At 36.4% G+C, this 15,000-nt stretch overlaps 1 protein-coding gene across 1 annotated transcript in view; it reads right to left on the bottom strand.

The window, feature by feature from the left end:
* The window catches only part of LOC119583297 (DNA-directed RNA polymerase III subunit RPC1-like), an 18,223-nt gene that overhangs the window by 2,347 nt on the left and 876 nt on the right, over positions 1-15,000 (bottom strand). The window contains exons 2-19 of the mRNA XM_037931769.1: positions 14,095-14,307; positions 13,676-13,825; positions 12,829-13,075; positions 12,495-12,601; positions 12,147-12,280; positions 11,412-11,583; positions 10,823-10,960; positions 10,081-10,301; positions 9,205-9,421; positions 8,611-8,808; positions 7,691-8,076; positions 6,008-6,316; positions 5,557-5,785; positions 4,799-5,047; positions 4,426-4,685; positions 3,825-4,095; positions 1,435-1,599; positions 171-246 (exon numbers count right to left, since the gene is read on the bottom strand). Coding sequence (XP_037787697.1) covers positions 171-246; positions 1,435-1,599; positions 3,825-4,095; positions 4,426-4,685; positions 4,799-5,047; positions 5,557-5,785; positions 6,008-6,316; positions 7,691-8,076; positions 8,611-8,808; positions 9,205-9,421; positions 10,081-10,301; positions 10,823-10,960; positions 11,412-11,583; positions 12,147-12,280; positions 12,495-12,601; positions 12,829-13,075; positions 13,676-13,825; positions 14,095-14,274 — 3,709 coding nt within the window. The 5' untranslated portion in view covers positions 14,275-14,307. The remainder of the gene's footprint in view (positions 1-170; positions 247-1,434; positions 1,600-3,824; positions 4,096-4,425; positions 4,686-4,798; positions 5,048-5,556; positions 5,786-6,007; positions 6,317-7,690; positions 8,077-8,610; positions 8,809-9,204; positions 9,422-10,080; positions 10,302-10,822; positions 10,961-11,411; positions 11,584-12,146; positions 12,281-12,494; positions 12,602-12,828; positions 13,076-13,675; positions 13,826-14,094; positions 14,308-15,000) is intronic.

Raw genomic sequence — 15,000 nt, 5'->3', positions numbered from 1 at the left:
AATAAACTTCAATACTAAAAACACAAAAAACCATACCTTAAACAAAAAACAGTCGTATAAAAAAATAACCTAGAACGATAACAAAAAGTTGTTCAAATACCTAACTAGATGCTAACAACCTTGTGCTCATTCTAGTGTGAGGTTCATAGTTGTTGAGCAACTGCATCAACCATATGTTGCAATGACCTCCTGCAAGTTGTCACCTTCCACAAGCAGTTCATACTGAGAAATCCCACTGGTGTCGTTCTGTTTGCATTAGAAAGGAAATCCATGATGAGAAGGAGGTACCTCACAAGACCAGCCCAACTCAAGGGCAGTCATGTGTAAACAAACACGATCAAAATAAAATACCCAAAATGCAAGATATAAAAAGTATACATGGGTTGCAACATAACAAGGTTAGAAGCTGTTAACAAATATCCAAAGTTAAAATCAAATTAAGCACATAAACACACACACACAAATGCATGCATTCATTGATGATGATGATAATGATGATGACGATGAAGATGACGATGACGAACAATAATAATAAAAATAACAATAAAAATATCAATAATAATAATAATAATAATAATAATAACAATAACAATAACAATAATAATAATCAATAAAAATAATAATAAATAATAATAATAATAATAATAATAATAATAATAATAATATAATATAATATAATAATAATAACAATAACAATAACAATAACAATAATAATAAAATAAATAACACTAATAATAACAATAACAATAAATAATAACATAATAACAATAATAATAATAATCAATAATAATACAATAATAATAATAATGATAAAACAATAATAATAATAAATAATAATAATAATAATAATAATAATAATAATATATTATTATTAATTATTATTATTATTATTATTATTATTAATAATAATAATAATAATAATAATAATAATAATAATAATAGTAATAATAATAATAACAACAACAACAACAACAACAACAACAACAATAACAACAACAATAACAACAACAATAATAGTAATACAATAATAATCATAATAATAAGAATTACAATAATAATCATAAAAATAAGAATTACAATAATAACAATAATTACAATAATAACAATAATTACAATAATGACAATAATAATAATAATAACAATAATAATAATAATGACATTAACAATATTTATAATGATATAATAATAATGACAAAAAACTAATAATGACAATAATCATAATTTCAATAATAATAATAACAATGACATTAATAATAATAATAATGACAATAATAATAATGACAATAATAATAATAATAACTAACAACAACAACAACAACAACAACGAATAAGCAGCTTCTCACAAACAAAATAAAAACACCTCGAACATGACAAAGCAGAACTTCCATCTCTCTCACAGAGGAAAGACAGAGAATGCCACACAACGCCACTGACCTGATTAATGACAGCCCGATTGACAGACGGCAGGCCCTTGATGATGACCTTGGTGATGTGCTGCTTGAGGTGCTGCAACTGGTAGTACATGGAGGACACCTTGGTCTTTGAAGGCCGGACGGTGAGGATGGTGTCTGACTCTACGCACACGTCCATCTCTTTCACCTGAGGAGAAGAAGGTGTAATTCACTGCACTATATTCTGTAGGGTGATGCTCAAGCTGGTAACAATGGTGATGGTGATAATGGTGATGGTGATAATGGTGATGATGATAATGATGATGATTAATGAGTGATGATTGGTAATATTTATGACAGCAATGATAACAAATAACAAACAAGGTGATTTGAAAATATCCTTTGTGTGTAAAGAATGGCCAGGATTACCACCCAGTGGCAATGCAGGACTTGAACTTGGAAAATAAAATACTAACAATATTAATAAATCATCATCATCATCATCATAATGATGACAATGACAACATCAACAACAACAATAATACTAATAACAATAACAATCATCATCATCATCATCATCATCATCATCATCATCATCATCATCATCATCATCATCATCATCATCATCATCAAAATAATAATAATAACAATAACAATAATGATAATAACGAGAACAACAACAATAACAAATCAGAGGCAAATGCATCATGTCTTGAGGATGGAAGGGTGGGTGTCTACCATGGAAAGGCTTCAGTTGATCTGCAGAAAACTTGGCAATCATACACCATCACCCTCTCATGGGAACAGACATGATGGTATTAGTAAGTGACAATTTTTTCAGTATAGTTGTATTTCTGCATGTTTATCATCTACTTTTTTGTAAGCTTCAAAAGTCTTACATAAAAAATAATAATAATATTTTCGTATTCTGCATAATTATCTTAAAATCTTATGAAAGTATTTTTCAATTTTGGGTAATTCCCTATCTATGATTTTGTAGGTTTATCAGTTTAATTCAGTAGAAAAAATCAGGCTATTCAATACTGAAAATTAGGAAAATTTTGGGTAAAAAATGTTTAGCTCCATGTTAAACCTTCTTTAACAAACAATAATGATAACTGAGATGATTAAAAAATAAGATGTGGGATTATAATTTTTTATACCAATTTTAACCTTCATCTGTACCAACACTGCAGTCTAATTCATACTGATAATGGTTTATCTCCACAAGAATGCTGTTTGTGCTTGCACTACAGAATATTCCCAATGAATATTATTCCAATATCTGATATATACAGATGCTGATGGGCTTATCATTTTTTATGCACTTAAGTTATTAGGATATACTGCCTTTATACAAACAAAATCTGCCACTCAGACTTTATATGTTTGATGTTATCAAAACCATCATTGCCCACAAGCAGATCATTTTCTTTTAAAAACTTAATATTTCCTATTTCAAACATTAACATAAGATGACAGAAAATCTCAAAGACAACTAAGGCTAATAGAAACAGGACACAATGTTTTTTTATTTACTTGTCACTAGAGAAGAGAAGAGAAGAGAAGAGAAGAGAAGAGAAGAGAAGAGAAGAGAAGAGAAGAGAAGTGAAGAGAAGAGAAGAGAAGAGAAGAGAAGAGAAGAGAAGAGAAGAAAGAAAAGAAAAGAAAAGAAAAGAAAAGAAAAGAAAAGAAAAGAAAAGAAAAGAAAAGAAAAGAAAAGAAAAGAAAAGAAAAGAAAAGAAGAGAAGAGAAGAGAAAAGAGATGAGAAGAGAAGAGAAAAGAGAGAAAAAAAATAGTAATACACCTATTGCCTACTTAACCCATAATTGACGGGTAGCATTCATAGTGGCCGGGGCCTCGCTGCCGGGGGCTTATATCGTCGCCCGAGCATGCGCGACCACTCATCCCAAATACCAGCATCCCATTCCGTTTCTTCGTAATACTACGAAGATATGTTGTATTTTCAATTTTCATTATTTTTTACAGTCTCTACTTGTCAAACTTCCTGATAAATCGAGACTGAAGGGTATTTTTGTTGTTATATAGACTCCATAGTTGATCATTATTCGGTCTATAGTCCGAATAAAATAAGCAGTGTGTGGCATCATGGAGTTGAAATTGTCGGTTTGTTGCATTTTTTTTGTTTGTTGCATGGTAAAAATGAGAAAGTGTTAAAACCGACTTAATCACACTTTCACTGGCAGAAAAATAATCTTTTGCAGTGATTGTAACAAATAAAAACTCATGGCATGTCCATGCATACTCTATGGCATGTGCGCACGTGCCCCCGGCAGATGGTCCCGCCATGCCATGGCATGTACGTACATGCCACCCGTCGGCAATGGGTTAATGCAAGTTCCCAAAGAAATTTGAGTTCCACCCCCAATCCCACCACAACAGAGAATGGACAAAAGAGCATGGAGACCCACCTTGAGCTTGGATGTACAGATGGCATACTTAATGGAGTAGGCATCCACTTCAAGCTTGAGGAGCCTGATGCGGTCCATGGCCAGTTTGAGCAGCAAGAAGCAATCATCAGGCAGAAACACCTCCTCCACATATTCACAAACCTCCCCCAGCAGGGTCTTCTCAATGCGCCCTTTCACCTGACGTGCCTTCTCCGGGTCAGTGTCACACTTAAGCTTGGCTGTGATGATGGGTGTCGAAATGCTTCGCGATGCATTGATGATCTCCAGGATTCTGGGGAGGAAGATTTAAATATGAGTAGTAGGAACAGAAATGGTAAAATGATTTTTATTTGATAAGGAGTATGATGCAAGATGATTTTTTAATGAAGAAAATTTAAATTCAGATTTTAAATGCACTCAAAAGATGACAATAAAAGGAAATACAATAAAAAATAAATAATTAAAATAAGCAGGTTTAAAACTCCACAAGAATTATACGGATTACTATATCTCTTCAATTACAAATGGTTGAGCAATTAGATACACAAATAAATAAATAATAATGAACATTAAAGTAAATGGAAAAATTAAAACCTCAAGAATTCCATCACACAAAACAAACCTTGGCACACCAAGGGTGATGTTCATCGCAGCCACTCCAGCAAAATGGAAGGTCTTCAGGGTCATCTGTGTGCCGGGCTCTCCAATACTCTGGGCACAGAGAGCACCCACTGCAGTGCCCGGCTCCATCACAGCACTCTGATAGCGATCGAGGCACGAGTTGAGAAAGTCAATGAGCTGGGTAAAAGTTAGGCGCTCCAGCTGACGTTCTACTGGCAGGGCTTTCCCCTTGCTGGTGGCTTTGACGAACCGTGATTGTATCTAGAAAGCAGAGGAAAAAGTGACTATTATAATGAAGGAGTCTCTCCCTCTCCCTCTCTGGTACAATGTCCCTCCCCCTTTTTCTTTTAATAAATACAACAGAACACACACACCTTATCCACCCTTTTGGAGTACTTTTCCAGGAAGGTCTTCAGCTCTTCTTTAAACTCAGGTGAAAGCTCTTTGAAGGCATCATCTTCTAGGTACTTCTCACCAAGCTGTAGCACTTCCTTGCCAGCTAGGGGGTCCTCACTTGCATAGGGGTGGGTGGCACGTACGTGATTCAAGACACGTTCCAGGTCAATGGGGCCCTTTGTTCCCTCCATTTCTGAGGGGTCTAGACCATCACCTCCATATTTGAACTGATGGGGTTGAAAAGAGGTGAGGCAAGCAAGAATATGTGAATATGTTTCTTGTGAAAATAAGGAAGACAGATGGAATGGGTGGGGATTCCTTCTTAATATATTTTCTTTCTGTATGTATATTTTTCCATAAAAAATAATAATAGCTAGAAATATATTACATCACTGGACTTTTTACTAGTGTTAATAAATGAGGCTTAAGTTAATAATTTCTACTTTCAATAGCAACATATTCTAGACTTCATACATATGGATGATTTCTCATTACAACTTAACAAACATTCCTTAATCAAATAATAAAATTATCTATAAAACAACTAAGAGAAATGTTCATTAGTCAAACAACAATCCAACAAAGTCAAACCATTTCTTCAGCATTTTCTTCCTTTCACTGGAAATTTTCCCAGTCTGTCTCAAGCAAGAAAGATTCTTTTTAAGAAAATATAAACTATATTATCAAAATTCATAAAAGATTCCTTTAAACAATCTCTGTTATTATTTTCTCTCACCTGAATAATATCCTGTGTTGAATTCCGCACTGTCATGTCATACGCTACATACAAGTCTTCTAGAGACTTGACAAGTCGACGTTGCATGTAGCCGGTCTCTGAGGTCTTGACAGCTGTGTCAACAAGCCCCTCTCGTCCAGCCATGGTATGGAAGATGAATTCTGTGGGTGTCATGCCAGAGAAGAAGCTGTTGCTCACGAAACCCTTGGCTGCAGGGATCTTTGAGTGTCTGAAATAATCAGTAATAACAATAAGGTTGTCTTTTATAAGAACTACAGGAGAAACTATCTTAAAATAATTAAAAACAACAAAGACAAACTGATGCCCAACCCAGTAAACAGTACTTGAGACAAACCTCCTTCATGCTATCCTTCAGCATCAAATCCATTTCATGAACATACCTCTCAATCCCACCCCAAAAAAGCCCTTCCAATCTGTCCTGCACACCCACCTCTCATAGTGTGGCAGTGCACGGTCTTCAAAGCCGTTGGGGACTCTCTTGCCTCCTATGGCCTGCTGTCCGACACATGCAATCATCTGTGAGATGTTGATGAAGGAACCCTTGGAGCCAGAGATGGCCATGATGAGTGCTGCATTGGTTTTGTGCAGTTCCATGACACAAGCCTTGCCTGCTTTGTCTCGAATAGTACTGAGCTCTTTAAGGATCAGCTGCTCTAAGGTCTCCTCTGCAGTGCAGCCTGGCTGGCAGTGCAGCGTGCCTTCCTTCAGCTGAGAGATGAATTCGTCACATTTCCTGTACCTGTAACATGGAATATAAGACTTAAATCCATGCATTCGAGGCCTGTGTCAAAAATGTCATCTGCAATTCTGAAACTGGGAGAGATCCTCTATGTTAATTTTCCATTTCCTCTACATCCTACTCTAAAATACACAACTAAACACTTTTTCCAAAAATAATCATAAAATGAAAAAAATGAAAGGAAGGAAATTTGTGTACAAAGAAACTAAGGGGACCATCACCATCAAATCCTTACTAACAGATTATTTTACTTTTCTTCTGGTGGTATTATTTTTATAGAGGTACTATATCTCTAGTTTAATTTCATCTGGTGAATAAATAACTGAAATAAAAAATAAATTCATAATTTTTCTTGTTTGAGGCACACCTTATTGTTAATCTAACTGCTCCCATACTGGACAACAAAAGTCAATGAAAAAAATTCAGTGACATCTTTCATTTATTATCTACAAGTTGTACCTATGATTTTTTATATTTCTTTTATTAGTTCCAACAATGCTCTTTTAATATTATTTAAAATATATACAAAAAATGCTCTTTTAATATTATTTAAAATATATGCAAAAAATTAAAAATTCATCAATACCAAAAATAGTATACTTTCTACTACACAAAATGGAACATAAAATGAAGAAAATTATACAAGTATTTACAAAGTTACAACACACACACACACACACACACACACACACACACACACACACACACACACACACACACTCACACACTCACACACTCCACACACCACACACTCACACACTCACACACTCACACTCTCACACACATCACACACTCACACACTCACTCACACACTCACAACACACACACCCACTCACTCACACACACTCACTCACACACACTCACTCACACACACTCACTCACACACTCACACACACTCACTCACTCACTCCCCACCTATGTGTTATAACACGGCTGGTTCCCCCAAGGTCACAACCGGTTTGGTTGTGTAAGGCAACCATAGAGAACCTTTCTTTTCTTTGTCTTTTCTTGCTCTTATCTTTGTCTTTCATTTGCTTTATTTTCTCTGCCTTTCTTATTCCTTCCCTTTGGCCTTTCTTCCATCTTCTAGCCTATCCTTAGACCTTTCTTTGATATTCCTTCTTTAGACAGAGAGAGAGTTACACCCTTCATTTTAGATTATTTCCCTATCAAACTCTACCACAATCTAGGGTAGTGTTGCCAAATTACTCTCATCTTTTTTTTCTAATATTTAAAAAAAAAATAGTTGATTAAAAATCACAGTGACAGTCCACTTAAAACTCATATTCATTATCCAAATAAGACAAATCCTATTCAGTGAAACTAGTGATATATTAACCATAAGAAAAAATCACCCTACAGTCCTTCTCCTACCCTTCGTCAAGGAGTTCCTGCTTCCTGGTGAGAAGCCCTGATCCTGGCATGACATCTCCAATACCGATGGAGAACCCACGGTCCATCAGGAACAGTGTGGAGACCCTAGCCATCCTCCACATAGCATCAGCTGCATGGTCCTTGCCATAGTCTTTGAGGATGACGTAGAAAAGATTTTTCTTGGAACCTGAGCCCAGCAAGGACTTGTCAAGAGCCCCTGCAAGAAGCTCTGAGTTACGGATCACCACCCATGCTTCATTGGCACATAGCTCCTCTCCTTTTGTGTAGTCCTTGCGCTTGGCCATCAGATTGCAAGCCACTGGAAATGACTTGTTAGGCCGGATGATCAGACTGAAAATCTGTTTGCCTGTCCACAGCTCTTGAGGCTGCAGTGATGAACATGGCAGGCAGAGGACAAGAAAAAATGAGTAAATCTGGCATAAACGAAAGAACAGTGGAAGGCAGGTAAAATAAACTATGTACAATAATTATCAAGTTGGTTATTAAAAAGAAAGTAACAAAATGTACAAGATTAAGAGGTGACAAATGGAAAAAAATCAGAAAGAGGTAATAAATGTATATTGTGATGATGAACATTACTATCTTTATCAACAGATTTTTGAGTAGTAATTTTAATGGGGTAGTTAATTAGTATTGAAAAATAGTCTCAGATAACTACATATATACATACATTCAGAAGTGAAAAATTCTTGACAACCAAAATCAAAAACAAAAATAAACAAACTTATGAAAACCACTATAATGCTAAATCACAAGAAATCACATAATACCCTATAACTTTAAATACGTTTTACCCTACATTACTCATAACAGCAAACCAAATAAACCTCCAAAAGTGAAAAAAAATTTCCATCAATCTTCATCAGTTCTTAACATCCTCCACCTCCTCAATCCCATACCTTCATAATAGCAGGAGGTGGTAGATCTACTTTGTAGTCAGCCTCCTTCCCGGCCAAGATGGAGGCTACAAGGGCACAGGTGTGTTCCTTGTCAAAGAACTGGTCCTTCTGTGTGAGGAGGTAGGAGCCTGTGATGAAATCCTGGGTTGCGCCAATGATGAGCGCTCCATGTCTTGGGGTCACCAGGTTGGAGGTTACCTGGGGAGTGAGAGATATTGTTTATTGTCCATATTTCTTCTTCCTTTTTTATACTCTTTATTTTTTCTTTTTCTTTTTTTTTGTTTTATTCTTTTCTCCTCTTCCTTTTTCTCACACTATTTCTTTTTCTATGAACAATGAAGATAATTTTATTGAAAACTATCTATCATGTTACCAATACATTAATAAAAAAAATTTACTCCATGTATGCCCAACATTAACAGCTATAATGATCCAATCAAAGTTCATTTCTGTTCTACTACAGTGCTTTCACATCAAAATACCAAAAACAAGTTAAAATCTAACACTAACCTTGTTAATACAATATAAAAGAATATATACAAATTCATCATTCCTCTCTTAAAAAACACTATAACAACATCCCAGGGTACTAACCCCCATGAGCACCAATGCCTCTGCCCTCGCCTCCTCTGTCTGTGGCACATGAAGATTCATCTCATCACCATCAAAATCAGCATTATAAGGAGTACAGACACACTCATTGAACCTAAAGGTCCTCCATGGGAGAACTCTGACTCTGTGGGACATGATGCTCATCTTGTGCAAGGAAGGCTGTCGGTTGTATAGGACAATATCTCCATCCATCAAGTGTCTGTGAAAGAAAGCTGGGTTAAAGTTCTTCTGGGGGAGGAGTGTGTGAGTATGTGTGTTAAGTTTTAGTGTTAGTGTTAGTGTTAATGTTAGTGTGTGTGTGAATGTGAATGTGAATGTGAATGTGAATGTGAGTGTGAGCATGTGAGTGTAAGTGTGAGTGTGAGTGTAAGTATAAGTGTGAGTGTGAGTGTGAGTGTAAGTGTTTGAGTGTAAGTGTGTGAGTGTAAGTGTGTGAGTGTAAGTGTGTGAGTGTAAGTGTGTGAGTGTAAGTGTGTGAGTGTAAGTGTGTGAGTGTAAGTGTGTGAGTGTAAGTGTGATTGTGTGAGTGAATTCATGCACTAGTGGAAATGGATTTAATCATTACAGATTCATGAGAGGGGGGGATTTGCATTTTAATCTTGAAGCAAAACCTGTAGGAGCTTTCTTATAGTAAAATTGGAATCCACAAGGTGATATTCTTGTTCTCTAAATAAAGCACTAACAGCTTAAGTGTCAAGAATACCTGTTAGACTCTAATGCTAACGGAAAAAAAACACAAACACTAGAAACAAAAATTCAAACAGCACAATACCCAAAAATATAACCATTAAGAATACTAACACTACAAAAGACATCAAAACCACAACATAAATGTAAAAAAAGGGAAGAAAGACCAACCTCTCAATAATGTCCCCCTGTTTCAGCTCACTGGCCATCCGCTCCCTATGCACGTATCTCATTGATTTCTTGATGCCCGGTGTCGACTTTGGCTCCACAAAGAGAGCCCCAGGATGGACATCTGGGCCATTGCGCACCAGCTGACGCATGAGGTTGATGTTGTGTGACGTCACTTTTTCGGGGTAAGACAGCTGCTTCGCTACTTCCACTGGTACACCCACCTGGGAGAGGGACGACTGGGATGAAGGAAGACTGGACAGAGACGGAAGAATGAAGAGAAGATGAAAAGGAAGAACAAAGATAAAAGAAAAATGAAGAGATGAAGAAAAGGAACATGATGAAGGAAAAATGGAGAGAGATGAAAGATGAATCAGAAGATGGTGATGAAGGATGAATGGGAAGATAACAGGTAGATGCAGAGAACATGAAGAGATGACGAAGGAAGAATAATGGGAGTCAAGACAAAAGAATAAAAAAAAAATGATGGATGAACAGGGAAACATAACATATTAATTTGCTAGACTGACACACTTCTGAAGAGGAAACAAAAATTCACACTTATAAGGACGAAGCAAAAATTCATACTTATAAGAAGGATACAAAAATTTAAACTTGGCTTATATAACCAAATTCTTCATTCAAGCAACAACAACAAATCTTCAATCTTGCTATCTTATGCAGCTACACAAATCACCTTTACTTAATATGTTTAATTTTAACTCACTTTTCCACAGTGACTCACCTCATTGATTCTGAGATTGGGATCCGGAGAGATGACAGTTCGGCTTGAGAAATCAACACGTTTTCCGGACAAGTTCCCTCGGAAACGGCCCTGCTTGCCCTTCAGCCTTTGGACAAACCCTCGCGTTGATTTCCGCGCCTGAGGCAGAATGAAATATTATTTTTGAAATAAATAGATAGACAAATAACCGAGTGAATAAATAGTGTGTGTGTGTGTGTGTGTGTGTGTGTGTGTGTGTGTGTGTGTGTGTGTGTGTGTGTGTGTGTGTGTGTGTGTGTGTGTGTGTGTGTGTGTGTGTGTGTGTGTGTGTGGCGATGGCGATGGCGATGGCGATGGCGATGGCGATGGCGATGGCGATGGCGGTGATGGTGATAACTTTATTTACATTGCAACTGTCTCCTTACAGTGCTTCTAAATTCCTGCCTGTGTGCTAGGAATCCCCTGACAGTGGGGACTTTGAACTTGGAGTAGCAAGAATGCAAGCTGAGAATGTTGCTCCAGCACCACACATAAATATCAATAATGATCTATTTGTTTGCAAATACCTAAACTCACCCCACACCAGAAAATTCTTATAACAGTTCCTCACCATGTTGAGATCATGCGGCACCGATATCTCCGAATTCATCAAGAATGCCACGTGAAGCTGCAGGTGTTCCCACGAATCTTGGATGCTCTGCACTTTCCCAGAGCTTCTCTTGTTGATCAGATTGTTCAGGAAAATGATCTCGGTAAGCATGACTGTGATGTCATCCTCATTCCTGGAAAAGAACTAATTCTGAACATCCTATTTTCTGTCAAATTAACCCTATGCCGCCAGGAAAATGTATGTTCACTTTAGTTTTCATTTGTGAAATATCTCATAAATGGCTCCATAAGTGATCAGCCATAAACTAAAAGAGTAAACAGCTGAGATAGCAGTACTAGTAACTGACTCCTTTCTGAATAAGTATTTGTAGAGCCATCTACAAGGCTTGTAGAGCCATCTATGTGAATGTTAATAAACTCATCTCACAGTGAGCAGGTTAATGAAATAAAGGAGCATAATAGTTAGACAATGTAAACTATTTTCAAATTTCAATAATAATAACCCATACTTCGTATATATGATCTGATTAGCATGGATGAATAGAAAAACATATATACCTTGAGAATGTTTTAGAAAATGTCGCATCAAATAAATATCAATTAGATGTACTATAAATGCAAATCAAAACTCAATTTATATAACGTAATGCTAAACATTTTAAAAATGATGCATGTCACAATCAAACCATGGAATGAAAACTGTATGCACACACAGATATACACACAAGTAACTCACGTTCCAGATTTCAGTTCCGAGATCACAGATGGCCTTATGCAGTTTGGGGGGACTAGCAGTCGTGTAAGAATGAGATCCTTTGGATGCGAAAATTGTTGGTCCATGCACAAGAGTGGCAAGTCTGAGAGAGGAATCTGGAGCACAAAATAAGATATACATAAATAACAGTAATATATTAATATAAAGCCATAAAGGTTTAAAACAATTTTTATTTTGTAGGACTACAGAAAATATATGAGATGTCCACAAAAGACATGAAAAATAAGAAAAATTAATATAAATCTTTATCAAAAAGGTACAAAATATAATCTATATAATAATATTCAAACAGATTACAAGGACACTAACCCTCTCAAACAGATCGAGGACCTGACTAGGATTCAGGAACTCCACAACATTGGAGGCCAACTGTGCCTCTAACTCTTTGTTGTACTCTAATGCTGTGTCAAACTGAGCTGTATAGAGGAGACATAAAAGTGTGAAAAAATGAAGAGGGAAAGAAAAGCTTTCTTTGAAAAATAAACAATTTGGATATATCTCCCAAATGAGACTTCCAATAACTTTGTGCATAGAAGTTTTCTATCCAAATTGAAAGTATACTTGATTATTAGACTATTCAAAATCAACAGAATTCCCTTTCCTAATATTAAAAACATATTCCTCTCCAAGGAACCTTACTTACTAAAATAGTCTGTCAACAGAGGATCCCCCTTCTTAACTGTTTTGAATCTCTCATGGACAATCTTGAGAGGTGGTAGTTTTTTCACAGTTCCATTTCTGGCACTGCAGTATGGACACAAGCTCATCTTCTTGCAAAGTTCATTAACACGCTTGTATAGAGCCTTCTTCTGCAGGTATGAGCTTAATCTCTTTGACTGCTCACAGAGCGAAAGTTTATCTTTCGGTTTAAGAAGTACATGTGCACAGAACTGTGGATATCCAAAAAAAAATTTGACTATTAAAACACTTGCACACACATACTTATACAATGTTTTATAATGGCTCAGATAAATTACCATGGTTCTGAATCTTTAATTATGGAATTTAACATGTCATTAAAAAGTGTCAATGATTAGAAATCCTATATTCTTCTGTGACATAATTACATAACCTGAAAAAAAAGGTATACAAAATTCCAATGTTAAACATAAAAGCAATAATATGTTTTACTTATTCCATATACTGATTTCTTTTGCAATTGGGAATGTCTGTTATAGAACAAAAATGTAAATGAAACTGGTAAAGACAGAATAACACAAACATTCTTGATAGGACAATAAATCTTAATAACATCAATATCTAACATTACTGATATTCAAAATACTAGTAATAGAAAAAGAGACATATTTAGTAAGAGCACTATAATTATGAGATATCTGAAACACCTGCAGTTAAATGATCAAGCAAGACTACAAGATTCGTCTTTTTATCTTACTCTGAATCCCATCCTCTCCAACCCAACAAGGCAAAATCATTCAACCTGCAAAAAAGCAAGGCTTGCCAAAATAAGCATGTCATGACACACTTACTTTACAAATATTTTGGAGGATATGGATTGTATTCTTGAAGTAGCCGACGTGGAACACTGGTCGAGCAAGGTCCAGGTAGCCATAATGACCAATGCAGTCCGATAAATTCTTGCCGCAGGTCTCACATGTCACATCTTTTTGACTAGTACCCTGTGAGAGGTTGAAGGATATGAATAATTGTTTTTTTCTTCTTTTTTTAATATCAGTATTTTGTTTTCCTTTCATTACATTATCGTTATTACAAGGAGGAGGATGAGAAGGAGGAGGTGAAGGAGGAGGAGGTGAGGGAGGAGGAGGTGAAGGAGGAGGAAGTGAAGGAGGAGGAGGAGGAGGAGGAGGAGGAGGAGGAGGAGGAGGAGGAGGAGGAGGAGGAGGAGGAGGTAAATAATAATGATAAAGAAAAAGAAATCTTGCCATACCATTCTTCTATCCAAGACACCATGAGAGGCAGGTTCTCTGGCGTTTGCATTCGGGTTATAGAGCTCTGATGACACAATGTGTGCATGACTGCACTGCTGCATGTCCTGTGCCGACAGCACCCCAAACTGGATGTCCAGGATGTTGCGGACAACATCTGTCTCCCGATACTGCTCCTTCATCTTGGCTGTCTGTGGTGTGGAGTGTCAAAAAGCCTGGAATGAGGAGGGCAGACTATGAGGGTTGGTACTTTTGGCAGGGATATGTGGAAGTGACTCCTAGGAGCTAAAGCAAATGGTGATCTCCTAGTGTGGAAACTTTTGTTTATGATATATATTTTGTCGTCCTTAACATATTAATGAAAAATTTAGAGATTGTCCAGAATAGGACCACATCTAGTAATATGCCCAGTAATATGCATATGCTCAGGGGCACTGCTCTAGTGTTTGGAAGTTAGAGCCTTTCTGGTGGCATGAATGATTAGGACCCCTACTATTCCTAGTATACAGGGAAAAGTGGCAAGCTATGGAACCTATAGGTCGAGACTATGCCTCGTTTTTTGTGTGCCTTTACATCATTATTATTGGTAATCCTGCAGCCTTCACAGAATGATGACTCGTGAAGTCTCAATCACAGAGGCCATACATTCTTACTAATTTTTTTTTTTTTTTACTTATTAGTGTTGTCTTCCATTTTTTACGACCCTTACATTGTGAGAGATTATAATCATCTATATCCATATATTACACCATATTATGCAATATCATCACACTGGACAGCCATCACATTCCACTGCTTTGTTTCCTCCACATTTTACTCTTTTTCATATTAAGAAATGTCCGTTGTGGCATTCTGGACAATGCACATTCACAGCTTATCACATGACAATCAACCATACTTGAGATTGT

This window comes from Penaeus monodon, chromosome 17, assembly GCF_015228065.2.
Source record: "Penaeus monodon isolate SGIC_2016 chromosome 17, NSTDA_Pmon_1, whole genome shotgun sequence".
NCBI classification, from domain to species: Eukaryota; Metazoa; Arthropoda; class Malacostraca; order Decapoda; family Penaeidae; genus Penaeus; species Penaeus monodon.
Note: the sequence above shows the minus strand (reverse complement) of the source record. Positions and strands in the feature narration are given on the sequence as shown.